This window comes from Salmo salar, chromosome 20 (genome assembly GCF_965601325.2).
Source record: "Salmo salar chromosome 20, fSalSal1, whole genome shotgun sequence".
Taxonomy (NCBI): Eukaryota; Metazoa; Chordata; class Actinopteri; order Salmoniformes; family Salmonidae; genus Salmo; species Salmo salar.
In genome coordinates, this window is record NC_138310.1 from 59,827,529 (window position 1) to 59,842,845 (window position 15,317).

The 15,317-nt window shown below is 42.3% G+C and overlaps 2 protein-coding genes and 1 non-coding gene across 6 annotated transcripts; 1 reads left to right on the top strand and 2 right to left on the bottom strand.

Annotated features, from left to right (window-relative positions):
* Positions 1-3,176: 3,176 nt before the first annotated feature.
* Positions 3,177-9,549, bottom strand: ilkap (integrin-linked kinase-associated serine/threonine phosphatase). Of its 4 annotated transcripts, XM_014162617.3 has the most exons (11): positions 9,476-9,549; positions 8,905-9,017; positions 8,329-8,457; positions 8,053-8,170; positions 7,687-7,793; positions 5,565-5,658; positions 4,832-4,919; positions 4,465-4,598; positions 4,177-4,296; positions 3,866-3,947; positions 3,177-3,769 (listed from the first exon to the last, which is right to left on the bottom strand). In XM_014162617.3, exons 2-11 carry the CDS (start codon positions 8,945-8,947, stop codon positions 3,629-3,631), a joined length of 1,056 nt encoding a protein of 351 aa, XP_014018092.2. In that variant the 5' UTR covers positions 8,948-9,017; positions 9,476-9,549; the 3' UTR covers positions 3,177-3,628. The 4 variants fall into 4 exon arrangements, with proteins under 4 accessions (XP_014018092.2, XP_014018094.2, XP_014018093.2 ...); XM_014162619.3 differs by lacking the exon at positions 9,476-9,549 and having other exon boundaries at positions 8,335-8,457; positions 8,905-9,213; XM_014162618.3 differs by lacking the exon at positions 9,476-9,549 and having other exon boundaries at positions 5,565-5,655; positions 8,905-9,213.
* Positions 9,232-9,303, top strand: trnag-ucc (transfer RNA glycine (anticodon UCC)). The gene has a single exon. It is a non-coding gene; the product is annotated as a tRNA-Gly (tRNA).
* Positions 9,550-12,191: 2,642 nt separating the features above from the next.
* On the bottom strand, positions 12,192-14,780 carry rpb4 (DNA-directed RNA polymerase II subunit RPB4). Its single transcript, NM_001146543.1, is given in 4 exon segments — positions 12,192-12,596; positions 13,529-13,624; positions 13,761-13,941; positions 14,472-14,780. Coding segments are annotated over 4 exon segments (432 nt in total). The 5' UTR covers positions 14,548-14,780; the 3' UTR covers positions 12,192-12,517.
* Between the last annotated feature and the right edge of the window lie 537 nt (positions 14,781-15,317).

Genomic DNA, 15,317 nt, shown 5'->3' on the forward strand with positions numbered 1-15,317 from the left:
AAACATGGGACCAACACTTTACATGTTGTGTTTATATTTTTGTACAGTGTAAATCTCCAGAGGCATACCTACCAAGAGAAGCTGAAGATGTGTAGCTCTGTCTGATAGCGTAAGTCTCTTTCTCACCCATTACAGGCTGTCATCATGAGTAAGGTTGAGAAACGATTTGTTAGCACCATCTAATGGCCAAGCCCATTCGTTACTGTGGGTGAGAAATAGTAGGCTATTGTTAGAGATGGGGTTCCCAAGTGTAACCCAGGTAACCTACAAATTGATCTAATTTAATGTATTATCCCCAAAGGGGAACTTTGTCTGGGACAAAGAGAGACATCATCTGGTGTGCATCATCTGATTTTAACCAGTTATGAGTAGGCATTGCCCGCTATTGTTTTGCAGACAGAGATGCAATGAGTCAAAACGATTCCTTCTCAAATTTCTGATAGAATACAATAAAGAAAATCATAATCCTAATATTTATAATATGAACTTGTAGGAAACAGAAGGGACAGACATACAGCACCAGTAAGAAGTTTGGACACACGTACTCATTCTTTGGACACTGTGCTAACAAACCTCCAAACGAGCTTCAACGCCATACAACACTCCTTCCGTGGCGTCAAACTGCTTTAAATGCTAATAAAACTAAATGCATGCTCTTCAACCGATTGCTGTCCGCACCCTCCCGCCCGACTAGCGTCACTACTCTGGACGGTTCTGACCTAGAATATGTGGACAACTACAAATACCTGGGTGTCTGTTTAGACTGTAAACTCTCCTTCCAGACTCACATTAAGCATCTCGAATCGGTTTCCATTTCGCAACTAAACATCCTTCCCTCATGCTGCCAAACATACCCTCGTAAAACGAACTATCCTACCGATCCTTGACTTCGGCGATGTCGTTTACAAAATAGCCTCCAACACGAATTGCAAAAATCCCTGAAGCTGGAGTCTTATGTCCCTCTCTAACTTCAAGCATCAACTGTCAGAGCAGTTTACCGATCACTGTACCTGTACACAGCCAATCTGTAAATAGCACACCCGACTACCTCATCACCATATTATTACTTACCCTTTTTCTCTTTTGCACCCCAGTATCTCTACTTGCATATCATCATCTGCACATCTTTCACTCCAGTGTTAATGCTAAATTGTAATTATTTCACCTCTATGGCCTATTTATTGCCTATCTCCCTACTCTTCTACATTTGCACACACTGTACATAGATTTTTCTATTGTGTTATTGTCTGTACGTTTGTTCATGTGTAACTCTGTGTTGTTGTTTTTGTCGCACTGCTTTGCTTTATCTTGGCCAGGTCGCAGTTGTAAATGAGAACTTGTTCTCAACTGGCCTACCTGGTTAAATAAAGGTGAAATAAATAAAATAAAAAATTCAATCGTTTTTCTTTATTTTTTCTACATTGTAGAATAATAGTGAATACATCAAAACTATGAAATAACACATATGGAGTTATGTAGTAACCAAAGGTGTTAAGCAAATCAAAATATATTTTATATTTGAGATTCTACAAAGTAGCCACCCTTTGCCTTTATGACAGCTTTGCACACTCTTGGCATTCTCAACCAGCTTCATGAGGTGGTCACCTGGAATGCATTTCAATTAACAGGTATGCCTTGTTAAACGTTAATTTGTGGAATTTCTTTCCTTCTTAATGCGTTTGGGCCAATCAGTTGTGTTGTGACAAGGTAGGGTTGGTATACAGAAGGTAGCCCTATTTGGTAAAAGACCAATTCCATATTATGGCAAGAACTGCTCAAATAAGCAAAGAGAAATGACAGTCCATCACTATTTTAAGACATGAAGGTCAGTCAATCTGGAATATTTCAACAATTTTGAAAGTTTTTTCAAGTGCAGTCGCAAAAACTATCAAGCGCTATGATGAAACTGGCTCTCATGAGGACCGCCACAGGAAAGGAAGACCCAGAGTTACCTCTGCTGCAGAGGATAAGTTCATTAGTTACCAGCCTCAGAAATTGCAGCCCAAATAAATGCTTCAGAGTTCAAGTAACAGACACATCTCAACATAAACTGTTCAGAGGAGACTGCGTGAATCAGGCCTTCATGGTCGAATTGCTGCAAAGAAACCACTACAAAAGGACATCAATACAAAGAATAAACTTGCTTGGGCAATGGACATTAGACCGGTGGAAATCCGTCCTTTGGTCTGATGAGTCCAAATTAGAGATTTTTGGTTCCAACCGCCTGTGTCTTTGTGAGACGCAGAGTAGATGAACGGATGATCTCCGCATGTGTGGCTTCACCATGAAGCATGGAGGTGTGATGGTGTGGGGGGGGGGGTGCTTTGCTGGTGACACTGTCAGTGATTTATTTTCAATTCAAGGCATTCTGCTGTGATACGCCATCCTATCTGGTTTGCGCTTAGTGGGACTATCATTTGTTTTTCAACAGGACAATGACCCAAAACACACCTCCAGGCTGTGTAAGGGCTATTTGACCAAGAAGGAGAGTGATGGAGTGCTGCATCAGATGACCTGGGCTCCACAATCACCCAACCTCAACCAAATTGAGATGGTTTGGGATGAGTTGGACCGCGGAGTGAAGGAAAACCAACAAGTGCTCAGCATATGTGGGAACTCATTCAAGACTGTTGGAAAAGTATTCTAGGGGACTACCTCATGAAGCTGGTTGAGAGAATGCCAAAAGTGTACAAAGCTGTCATAAAGGCTGTCATGGGGTGGCAGGTAGTGTAGTGGTTAGAGTGTTGGGCCAGTAACCGGAAGGTTGCTAGATCAAATCCCTGAGCTGACAAGGTAAAAATCTGTTGTTCTGTCCCTGTTCCTAGGCTGTCATTGTAAATAAGAATTTGTTCTTAACTGACTTGCCTAGTTAAATTGAAAAAAGGCAGGTACTTTGAAGAATCTCAGACATGTTTAACACTTTTTGGTTACTACATGATTCCATATGTGTTATTTCATAGTTTTGATGTCTTCACTATTATTCTACAATGTAGAACATAGTAAAAATAAAGAAAAACCCTTGAATGAGTAGGTGTCCAAACTTTTGACTGGTACTGTACATCTGTATTATCCAGGGGGGGAGGGGACATGGAGGAAGACATGAGTCCGTTAAATCTAAACCAGCTTCAGATTGGATTATACAGGGTTGTATACATTGTACAATTTTTTTTTTTTTTAATCTCTGAAATTATGTTCTGAAATAGTTTCTTAAAAGTACACCAAAGAAAAAGAAAATGTAACATTGAAAGCAATAAAACAACATGTGCACAAATGAAATAAGACAAAGTATTGATCAGAAAACATAAAGCCCACTTAAATGATCAGTAGTCATCAGGTTAAGCATTACAGGGCAGTACAGGGCATTAAGCCTAATTTACACCCTACGCAAGCATGCAACACAAGCAATTAGAAATTTGCGTTCTTGCATTGCGTGCATGCGTAGAGTATACAGTTCACATTGAGTTAGAGATTAGAACACCTCCTTTATAATGAACGTTTGACCAACATGTTTCTGATGTTCGTCTGTTCATGTGTTTTAAGGTCTGGAGCCACGGTGGACATAGCACTCAGAGGCACTGAGGCACGCAATGAGACACATCAATGATGGGCCAGATCGGGTGTCTGTTGTTCAGAAGCTAACAGACACCAGTATGACGGTAACGTTGTCGGCACATCCTCTCCTCACTGCCTCGTTGGCCAGTCTCTGACATGCTGCTTCATAGTGGCCCTCTTCCTCAGTCTGTCCCTCCTTCTTCTCAACACTCCCATTCTGAAAATACCCGCAAAACAGTGTCACACACCACAGCAAACACACATCCTGTGAGCTCTTTTTTCCATAAACACACATTGTGAGCATGATGTATACCTGCAAGATGTTGAGAATGTATTTAACAGCTTCCTCTGCAGAGAACACTTTAAACAGACCATCACAGCCCAGGATAATGAACCTGAGAGAGAGAAAAAGAGAAAGAGAGTTCACCCATCACTCCTCCAACAAATTCAGTTAGCTTTTCCAAGCCCATGTCATGTCAGTTCAGTGACTACTTCAAGGAAGAAAATGCATTTACAAAGTATTGGAACAGGGCTCGGCTGGGAGTACCTGGCATAGTGTTACCGGTCATTGGTTGAAACCGTACATGTCTTACCGATCATTGGTTGAAAGAGTCAGTGTCTTACCTGTCATTGGGTGTAAGCTGACAGCGCCTGAGGTCAGGTGTGGATATGACTCCAATGCGTTTGTACTGTCCATCACCTATAGACCTGGACACTTCCAGCACCCCAAGGACTCGCCCATCCCTGCAGCAACATTCACAGTAGCAACCATGGATAAAGAGTTGATTAAATAGTTATTCCTCCTCACAGAGCAGGTCAAGGACATCATTAGTACTTATCAAAGATTATTTTTGTTGTTGATGTTGTTTTCCAGGCACAGATCTACAGAGAAAAGATATGAAAGCCCAGTACCTCACGGTGCCCCCCGCCCGCTGGATCCTCATGCGCTCCTCGTAGATGGTGGGGTTGTGTTCCTTACTGAGCGCCAGAGTGACACACTTCCTATCTCCGCCCTGCATTTTCTGTTCCATCCGACAGAGAACCGCCTACAGAGACACAATGTTACAGGTGAGGAAATTTACTACAACGCAACAGAATAAAAAAAGCAGCTTCCTTTGGCAATATCATCATTGATGATGGTTAAATAAACAGGTTAAAACTAAGGTTACTATAAAATTGCACCCTATACCCTAGTCCATTACTTTAGCCCAGGGCCAATAGGGCACTGGTCAAAAGTGGTGCACTATATACGGAATATGTGAGCAGAGCAGCACCTTACCCTGCTGTCTCCCAGGTTGGCTACATACACCATGTCATCCACCACTAACATACAGGTGGCTGTAGAGCCATCCTTCCAGGCAGGCTTCCTGTGGGACCAGACCAAACACAGTGTACACATCGCTTCATACATTCATGTAGAACAGATTAGCTCATCAATTTATAAGGCTTCTAAAATACTCCCAAATGGCACCCTATCCCCTACATAGTGCACTACTTTTGATCAGGGCCCATTTGAGATACACAGCTATGTAGGGAATAGGTTGTAATTTGGGACTTAACCATAGTAATGCACAGACATTCAAAGCACTTACTAGACATCCGTGTTGCCTCCCACAATGTTTCATTGTTCCGGCTTAACACGTCTGTACGTAATAGAATGTCAGTCTGGTAAAGAGGAACTACGTCACTACCTACATCACTTCCTTATCCGCTTGAATAAAATACCAAATAGTAGCTAGCAAGATGGAGATCACAGATTTTTTATGAGTGCATTTTGCAAGTGGCTAGTTTACATCAACTACCAACTCACTGAAACCACAAACTTTGGTTTTGAATAATGACGTTCTGGCATGTTTGCCTCGTGATTTGTTGGGAGAGTTGTCTGTCTGAAGAGGACCCACCCCATATTTTTTTTTCTTCCCTTATCGTAGTTACCAAGAGAGTGCGTCATATCTACCAGAACCTAGTCACTGCTGTTGCCTAGTGTCGAGTTTACAAGACTAAGCACTTACTGGCTGGAGGCTTTTTTCAGGAAGTCTTCATCTGTTTGTCGGAAGGTGTCTAGTAGGCACTTCTTCACGAGTTTGTCCAGGTTCTCAGTTTCTACTGTGGGAGGAGACACACAATATGCATGAGGAATTGATGAATCTTCTAGAATATTGTGAAGAGATAATACCACGAGAAATGAAAGCCACGTTTTTTGAGGATGAATAGGCATGTGATCTGAGTCCTTTTTTAACCAGGCAAGTCAGTTAAGAACAAATTCTTATTTACAATGACAGCCTACCCCGGCCAAACCCAGACAACGCGGAGCCAATTGCACACCGCCCTATGGGACTCCTAAACACAGCTGGTTGTGATACAGCCTGGCATCGAACCAGGGTCTGTAGTGATGCCTCTAACACTGAGATGCAGTGCCTTAGACCACTGCGCCACTCAGGAGCCAAATCTCAAGAATTAACTGATGTACACTGCTCAAAAAAATAAAGGGAACACTTAAACAACACAATGTAACTCCAAGTCAATCACATTTCTGTGAAATCAAACTGTCCACTTAGGAAGCAACACTGATTGACAATAAATTTCACATGCTGTTGTGCAAATGGAATAGACAACAGGTGGAAATTATAGGCAATAAGCAAGACACCCCCAATAAAGGAGTGGTTCTGCAGGTGGGGACTACAGACCACTTCTCAGTTCCTATGCTTCCTGGCTGATGTTTTGGTCACTTTTGAATGTTGGCGGTGTTTTCACTCTAGTGGTAGCATGAGATGGAGTCTACAACCCACACATGTGGCTCAGGTAGTGCAGCTCATCCAGGATGGCACATCAATGCGAGCTGTGGCAAGAAGGTTTGCTGTGTCTGTCAGCGTAGTGTCCAGAGCATGGAGGCGCTACCAGGAGACAGGCTAGTACATCAGGAGACGTGGAGGAGGCCGTAGGAGGTCAACAACCCAGCAGCAGGACCGCTACCTCCGCCTTTGTGCAAGGAGGAGCAGTAGGAGCACTGCCAGAGCCCTGCAAAATGACCTCCAGCAGGCCACAAATGTGCATGTGTCTGCTTAAACGGTCAGAAACAGACTCCATGAGGGTGGTATGAGGGCCCGACATCCACAGGTGGGGGTTGTGCTTACAGCCCAACACCGTGCAGGACGTTTGGCATTTGCCAGAGAACACCAAGATTGGCAAATTCGCCACTGGCGCCCTGTGCTCTTCACAGATGAAAGCAGGTTCACACAGCACGTGACAGACGTGACAGAGTCTGGAGACGCCGTGTTGAACGTTCTGCTGCCTGAAACATCCTCCAGCATGACCGGTTTGGCGGTGGATCAGTCATGGTGTGGGGTGGCATTTCTTTGGGGGGCCGCACAGCCCTCCATGTGCTCGCCAGAGGTAGCCTGACTGCCATTAGGTACCGTGATGAGATCCTCAAACCCCTTGTGAGACCATATGCTGGTGCGGTTGGCCCTGGGTTCCTCCTAATGCAAGACAATGCTAGACCTCATGTGGCTGGAGTGTGTCAGCAGTTCCTGCAAGAGGAAGGCATTGATGCTATGGACTGGCCCGCCCATTCCCCAGACCTGAATCCAATTGAGCACATCTGGGACATCATGTCTCACTCCATCCACCAACGCCACGTTGCACCACAGACTGTCCAGGAGTTGGCGGATGCTTTAGTCCAGGTCTGGGAGGAGATCCCTCAGGAGACCATCCGCCACCTCATCAGGAGCATGCCCAGGCGTTGTAGGGAGGTCATACAGGCACGTGGAGGCCACACACACTACTGAGCCTCATTTTGACTTGTTTTAAGGACATTACATCAAAGTTGGATCAGCCTGTAGTGTGGTTTTCCACTTTAATTTTGAGTGTGACTCCAAATCCAGACCTCCATGGGTTGATAAATTGGATTTCCATTGATTATTTTTGTGTGATTTTGTTGTCAGCACATTCAACTATGTAAAGGAAAAAGCATTTAATAAGATTATTTCTTTCATTCAGATCTAGGATATGTTGTTTAAGTGTTCCCTTTATTTTTTTGAGCAGTGTATATTGAATATGTGAAGAGATAACACAACAAATAAATCCAGCCCAGTATTTTGACAGTGAAGAGGGGATCTGAGTCTCTCCATTCACCTTTAGGGAACTTCAGGGCCAGAGTGTGGTGAAGATGTTCTGCAGCGAAGCGAGAGGCTCTAGCTCCTCCATGGCCGTCGAACACAGCGAAGTAGGCCAGACGAGACCTTCAACACAGACAGTAGTGTACGTCACTTCACTGGAGCACACCATCACACCTTCCAGGTCCTAACAGACTGACACTCCCCTATGTTAGAGAGAAGGGGACTTAGGATGTCTCCCAAAATACATATTCTTACCTATATAGTGCACTACTTTTGAAGCCCTATGAAGGTCTGGTCAAAAGTAGGACACTACATATGACTGGCAATAGGGTGCACTTTGGGACTCATCCTGACACTCCCCTGCGTCAGAGAGGGGACTTACACTGTAGCTGGAAGGATGGACAGGCAGGTTTTCATGTCAGATAGGAGAATGTGAGCATCCTGCATCTCCTCTCTCTCTCCCCTCCGAGCAGCTACATACCCCTTCAGTATAGGCACACCTGGGGACACAGAGAGTGATCACTTTCACTCAGAGATTGATCATCTGGGGACACAGAGTGATCTCTCATAGCTAGTAGTAACTCCAGACACAGACAGACAAGACAGACAAACATAAAATAAGTGACATACTGCACATTCATGTGGAAATGTCGAAAACCTTTACAAACTTTCTTTTCTTCTAGTTTTTGTTCTTCCACCACCTCATCATCATCAGGTGCCTCTCTTTTCCTCTTGGCCCCCCTGTCTTCCAGGGGTGATGGACATGTCTTCTGTACCGAGGCTTCACCTGATGCAGGTCGAACCGGGACAGACAATGAAGGGAAAAGATAATATTCAGTCATCCACTGCTAACTGTCAACTACCCAGCTTAGCTGTTCCAGTTTAGCTGTTCCAGCTTAGCTAACAAGTAACGTTTGATAGCTAGTCGGGAAACCCACTGCACTGGGCCTATTAAATTAATGACTAGCTATTCTTATAAAAAATTAACTGTTAGATGATATTTGTTCAGGTAACGTTAGCTCGATAGACAGAGAGAGCAACCAAATCTGTCTCTTTGCTAGATAGCAGTTGGCTAGCTAACGTCACATAATTGGCTAATGTAATGTTAGCAAACACGTTATAGCAGAGGCTGGGTTAGCATTAGCAAGCTAACGTTATTTGATTACGACACCATGAAACATGTTAAATGTGTAATTCATGAAACGTGTTTAATGTGACATATCAAGTTATCTACCTGCGGTTTGGGTTGGTTCTGGAAGATCGTCGAATAAATCCATATTGAAGAAGGCGCTTTCGCTGGTTTGCTGCTTCTGACTTCATTCAGGGGCGCTCACAAATAGTATTTAGCTTATGAACAACATTAGCAACATTAGCACATCTCCATTATTTAATCGTGACGTATTTTCAAAAAGTTAGCCTATTTTCTATGAAAATGTAGCTAATTAGCTAGTCTGATATGTATATGGTCAAATTAACATTTTTTTTTTTAACTTTTCTAATTACAGAAAACATCACAGTTATTACTTCAAATATGATCATGTTTTACAGTGACTTTATGTCAGCGTTGGTGGTATAGTGGTGAGCATAGCTGCCTTCCAAGCAGTTGACCCGGGTTCGATTCCCGGCCAACGCAAGTCGTTTTGTAATACTGTCTGATCCCGCATTCTATGTGAAAGCATTTTGACTATAAGCTATATACAAACCATTACATTTTTTTCCCCAAACAATAACCGGCACAAAAGTGCCAACAATGTAACATTGAATGAAGATGTTCAAAAAGGGTTGTAATGTAGCCTTCAACCCACCTGGCGACGCCCGAAGATTTTGGTCTCTAGTCGAACTCGGAAGCTATGTCAAGCCTTGCTGTAATAGCATCACGGCAGCACGGTTAAGACATCCGGTTTTCGTATTATGCCTTCAAAATAAATGTCCGCGGTGAAAACTATGTGTATGATACAAAATCAATATTTTTTGCATAGTGCATAATGTTAAAATGATGTAAAAAAAAAAGGTATAACAACATGGGGTGAAATGTTTTACCAAAGAGAATTACTACATTATATACGACAAATAATATTATGAAGTGGAGTACATTGAGAAATGGTTGGAGATTAAGTAAATGATTGTAAAGAACATACAGTAGTAATAGCCTACCAGTAAAACACAAAATATAGGCCTAAATTGACCATTTAAAAAAAATGACCATTATTTTGATTGTATGATTATTGTTCATTTACTGCTGCTATTGTTCAAGGGTGCAATTTAGAAATGTAATGTTTAAGAAAAGTCTTAGTTTATATTTGTTGTGTTGCACGAACAAATTGCACTTCACAGAAAAAACTACCGATTGTGTGTCCATAAAACCATTGTCCAGTTTACTCACTAGTGTTCATCCCTATTATACAAAAAAATAATAATTTGAACAAAAAGCTAGATCATAGGAAGTGTTGCTGCACTTTTACCCGTGTCAGATAGGTTTGAATGGAGTAACTGGACACTATGGCACAAATATAGCACTGTACAGGCAAAATGATCGATTGTGTGTCCATAAAACCAGGGTCCAGTCTACTCACTGTCCCTAGAATACAAATCAGGTGCTCATCAGCATTGGGATAATATAGGTCATTTACAGGTATGCCAATCAGTTAACACCCCATCCACTGATCACATTGTTGTCCCCCACGATGAAATCGGGGAGGGGACTGTGGTCTGTCTCCGTCCATTCGTTAGTCAGATGCAATATTTTAGACAGCATTGTTCAATCTTCGCTAACGAGAACCAAGAGGGGCCTAGCTTCCTCCTTCATGACTGGGAAAGGCCTCAATTCTAGGCCGTAGAAAATCCTACATCCATCTCATTAGATCAGAACAGGATGGATCAACAATGATTCATATTACTTGCATCCTAAAAAAAGACTAGTTGTGTTTTGCTGCAGAACACACTTACATTATGTGTCTACCCATATGATGTAGAGCATTGTCAGGTTATTAGATGTATAAGCTTCAGTAACAAAATAACACCATGGTTGTTACAACACTTTAAACAGATACTTTTTGTGTACAATATGTTTGTCTTGACTCCACACTGGTAAGTTAACTTATGTAAATTAGACAGTCACAGAGGATTTTCTTCTGAATAACTGGTCAGGGCATAGCACTTTCCATTCAGCTTCAGGCAACTTTAATGTAAGGCTTGATCACACCTGTAATGACTACTTCTATCCATCACACCCATTGTTGCTTATCCATTGTATCAGTTCATACAGTGCCTTCAGAAAGTATTCAGGCCCATTGACTTTTTCTACATTTTGTTACGTTACAGCCTTATTCTAAAATGTATTAAATTGTTTTTTCCCCCTCATCAATCTACATACAATACCCCATAATGATAAAGCAAAAACAGGTTTTTAGAAAGGTTTGGCACACATGTATTTGGGGAGTTTCTCCCATTCTTCTCTGCAGATCCACTCAAGCTCTGTCAGGTTGGATGGGGAGCGTCACTACACAGCTATTTTCAGGTCTCTCCAGAGATGTTCGATCGGGTTCAAGTCTAGGCTCTGGCTGGGCCACTCAAGGACATTGAGAGACTTGTCCCGAAGCCATTCCTGCGTTGTCTTGGCTGTGTGCTTAGGGTTGTTATCCTGTTGGAAGGGGAACCTTCACCCCAGTCTGAGGTCCTGAGCACTATGGAGCAGGTTTTCATCAAGGAGCTCTCTGTACTTTGCTCCGTTCATCTTTGCCTCAATCCTGACTAGTCTCCCAGTCCCTGCAGCTGAAAAACTTCTCCACAACATGATGCTGCCACCACAATGCTTCATCATAGGGGTGGTGCCAGGTTTCCTCCAGACGTGATGCTTGGCTTTCAGGCCAAAGAGCTCAATCTTGGCTACATCAGATCAGAGAATCTTGTTTCTCGTGGTCTGAGAGTTTTTAGGTGCCACACTGTGTCGAGATAGCCTCGGCCTACGCTACTGCTGAAATGTGCTGAATTAATTGAGGAACATGATAATGCTCTGAAGTTATGAATGGCCTGTTTTGAAATTCACAACAATGTCATTGGTGATCAAAGTTAGGCCTACTCTATTATTACTTAATATCAGTGTCACTTGCTGTGAAATCTTTACATGATGGTGCAGCCTCAATGTGGCCCAGCGATAATCTCAGCTCGTTACCTGTATAAAAGACACCTGGGAGCCAGAAATCTTTGAGAGGGGGTGAAATAATTATTTCCCTCATTAAAATGCAAATCAAATTTATAACATTTTTGAGATGCATTTTTCTGGATATTTTTGTTGTTATTCTGTCTCTCACTGTTCAAATAAACCTACCATTAAAATTATAGACTGATCATTTCTTTGTCAGTGGGCAAACGTACAAAATCAGCAGGCGATCAAATACTTTCCCCCCCCCACTGTACCATTTCATACGGTGGCATTCATTTGAGAAAATTTTGATTGCATTTGACAAGAGGAAGTGAACAACCACTTTGTATAGCAGCTAAAAGAAAATAAAACTAATTGCTGTGAAAAGTATTTCAGATGTTTATTTGAAAAGTATTTACATTTAGGAATGTATGTATTCATCCTAGCTTGTTATGGTCTTCAAAATGGATATAATGAATGTACATCTGTGGTGCCTGATGCACATCTGTTAACCCCCCCCCCCCCGCACAAATTAACAGTCTGATCTGGAGGTACACATCCTGGGGAGAACGGTCAAAAGCAGTGCACTATATAGTGAGTAGGGTGTCATTTGGGACTCAGTGTCCTTCTGTGTGAGTACCGGAGACCAGTATATTCTGACAGAATGGGTTTAGGTTAGAATAGGCCAGATGAGGAGGAATTGTCCTCAGTACTGGAAACTTCTCTTGGTCTGAATGTCATCAAGGATTTGCTGCAGCTCCTCATCCTCAAACCGACCCTCCACACTGCAAAGATAACAAACAGGTTTCAGAACAAAACAGCACAACTACTGTCACTAAATGTATAATTAAATGTAACATTTATTTAACTAGGCAAGTCAGTTAAGAACAAATTCTTATTTACAATGACAGCCTACCAGGGAGCAGTGGGTTAACTGCCTTGTTCAGGGGCAGAACGACAGATTTTTACCTTGTCAGCTCGGGGATTTTATCCAGCCACCTTTCAGTTCCTGGCCAAATGCTCTAACCACGAGGCTACCTGCCACACAGTTTGGTTATACCAAACGCTTAAGCCCGATTTCCTGATCAAGAGCCGACTGCTACCCAATCAGAGACAAGGTTTAGAGTCTGGGTTAGAGCAGGGGTTTCTAAAGTTTTTCACTCAGGCCCTCCTTCCAGCATTGGGGAACATCCCGTGCCCCCCTGCGTAGGCACCACATCTACTTCTATGGGCACAAGCTCTGTTCATGGCACAAACTGTTCACAACCCTCTTGTTGGCAGAGAGAACATGTTGAAGGTTTAAAGCTTAATTCCTGCAATTGTACATATTTTGTCATGGGGTGCAAAGAAAATATTGCTGTTTTAAAGCACATTTTCTTCAAATTCTTTAGATTTTTCCCTGTATAATGTGTATTCATGTGATATGAGTGACAAACATTACAACAAGATATTTAGGCAAAAAACATGCTTTAAAAAGTTAACTGACATGGGATAGTTGATCTGGACATTCTTGACAAGTTAAAAATGGCTCTCTAAGGTATGCAATGACTGACATGACAAGAGGAACTGATGATACACTACCCAACTTCAAAATGACACCTTGTGCACCTTCTAGAGTAAGTTGAAAGCCGGACTGAACCCCCTGGCAGTTTGGGAACCACTGGTTTAGAGGGCTGAGTATGATGATAAGTGAGGAGACAGTAACAGCAGGTCTTACCTAGGGATGAGGGCTTTGGCCTCCTCTGCTGCTTCTGGACAAAGGTTGGCCAAACTGGCTAACTCAAACTTATGCAGTTTCTTCTGCAAGAGCAAGCTGTGGGATACAGGACAATAATTTCAGTCAACATGAAAAGTTAATGAAAACATTCACCACCATATAAATGTACATTGAATTTTATAAGGTATTGACATTTGTTTTTGGTTGTGATCGTGACAACAGTTACACTGACCTGCGAACACTGGCGATAGTTTCTCTGTTTTTGAACCGGCTGAAACGTGCAGTATAATTCAGAGTTTTCATGAAGACCTCAGATAGCTCTTGTTCGTCCTCTGCACTCTCGTTCTGCTGCTTGCGATGCTCCAGAAGCATGTGTACCTCAGAGTTTAGAAGCGTTTCCGCATTCTCGAACTCTGAAGAAGGCAGGGGAGCGGTGGGTTTTAATTAAGCAATAAGGCCTGCGGGGGTGTGGAATATGGTCAATATACCACGGCTAAGGGCAGTAAAAATACCCGTAAGGGCTGTATCCAGGCACTCTGTGTCTGGACAGAGCCCTTACGGGTATTTTTACTGCTCTAATTATGTTGATAACCAGTTTATAATAGCAATAAGGCTCCTCTGGGTTGGTAATTTATTGCCAATATACCAGGCTATGGGCTGTGTACAGGCACTCCGCGTTGCGTCTTGATGAAGAACAGCCCTTAGCCATGGTATATTGGCAAATGAATCACCAACCTCTTGAGGAGCCTTACTGCTATTGTAAAAACTGGTTACCAACGTAATTAGAGCAGTAAGAATACAACTGGTATACGGTCTGATATACCAGAATTCAGGGCTCAAACCACACAGTTTATGATGTGGAATATAGTTAGATAGCTACCATGGTACCTTAAGTGAATCGTTATATTCAATCTAGTTAACATAAATACATTTGGATACGAACCTTTGGGAAAAAGTAGCTGAGAAGCGTCCTCCTCGATATCTCCGACAGTTGTTGTTGAACCGCCACTGGACGCCATGCTGCTTGTCACAGTGAATGAACTAGCCTTCCTAGCTGCGGGTACAGTTTAAAAAAATGGATAAAAAAAGAAACAGCTGGTATCCAGTTGCTTGTTCTGAACCAAAAATGTCGTATATCGGCGCCTTATAATTGTTTGCACAATTGTTTCGGCATTACAAAAACATTAGCAAGACGAATCTCCAAATTCAGCCAGGAAGGAAGGTGCTAGCCGAAAAAAAAATAATGTGTACCAATCAGCGTCTCGTCAGAAACAGAAAAAAAGTACTTCTGGGTCACGGAATTTCAGAGACTTTCAAAATAAAAGTCCCCCAACGTAATAGCAGAAAGGTGTCAAAAACCTGTATTGTTCATGATATAACAAATAATTGTCTAAACATTAACAATGATAAATATTTGTTCATATTTAAGTGACATTTGGGTTTTAAAACATGTTCAAAGGTCAAATAAATGACCCCAATGCGAATCAATGTACATATATTACATATTGGTTTATAGATGAAAAACTATTCTGGGTGCGACACAAAGTATTGCAGCGAATACTCAGTAGGGTCTGTAGAATGTATAGGCTATTTTATCTCACTTGGTGCTTTCAAGACAACTTGGAGTTTCGACTTGGAATTCCGAGTTGAAAGACCTCTCAAAACTATTTTTCCCTATCTGAGCTCGTTTTTTCCCCGAGTTCCCAGTTGTCGTTAAGGCGGCGACTGATGCTAGACATGTTCAGGACATGTCCGATACACAAAAACACAGACACACACGCAGCAGCAG

Coding starts and splice junctions, on each gene's coding strand:
- ilkap (XM_014162617.3), bottom strand. CDS start 8,947: ATGGATTTATTCGACGATCTTCCAGAACCAACCCAAACCGCAG. Junction 5,659..7,686: donor GGCCCTGAAGTTCCCTAAAG/GTGAATGGAGAG, acceptor CTCCTCCCACAG/TAGAAACTGAGAACCTGGAC. Junction 4,599..4,831: donor CCAACCTGGGAGACAGCAGG/GTAAGGTGCTGC, acceptor GTGTCTCTGTAG/GCGGTTCTCTGTCGGATGGA.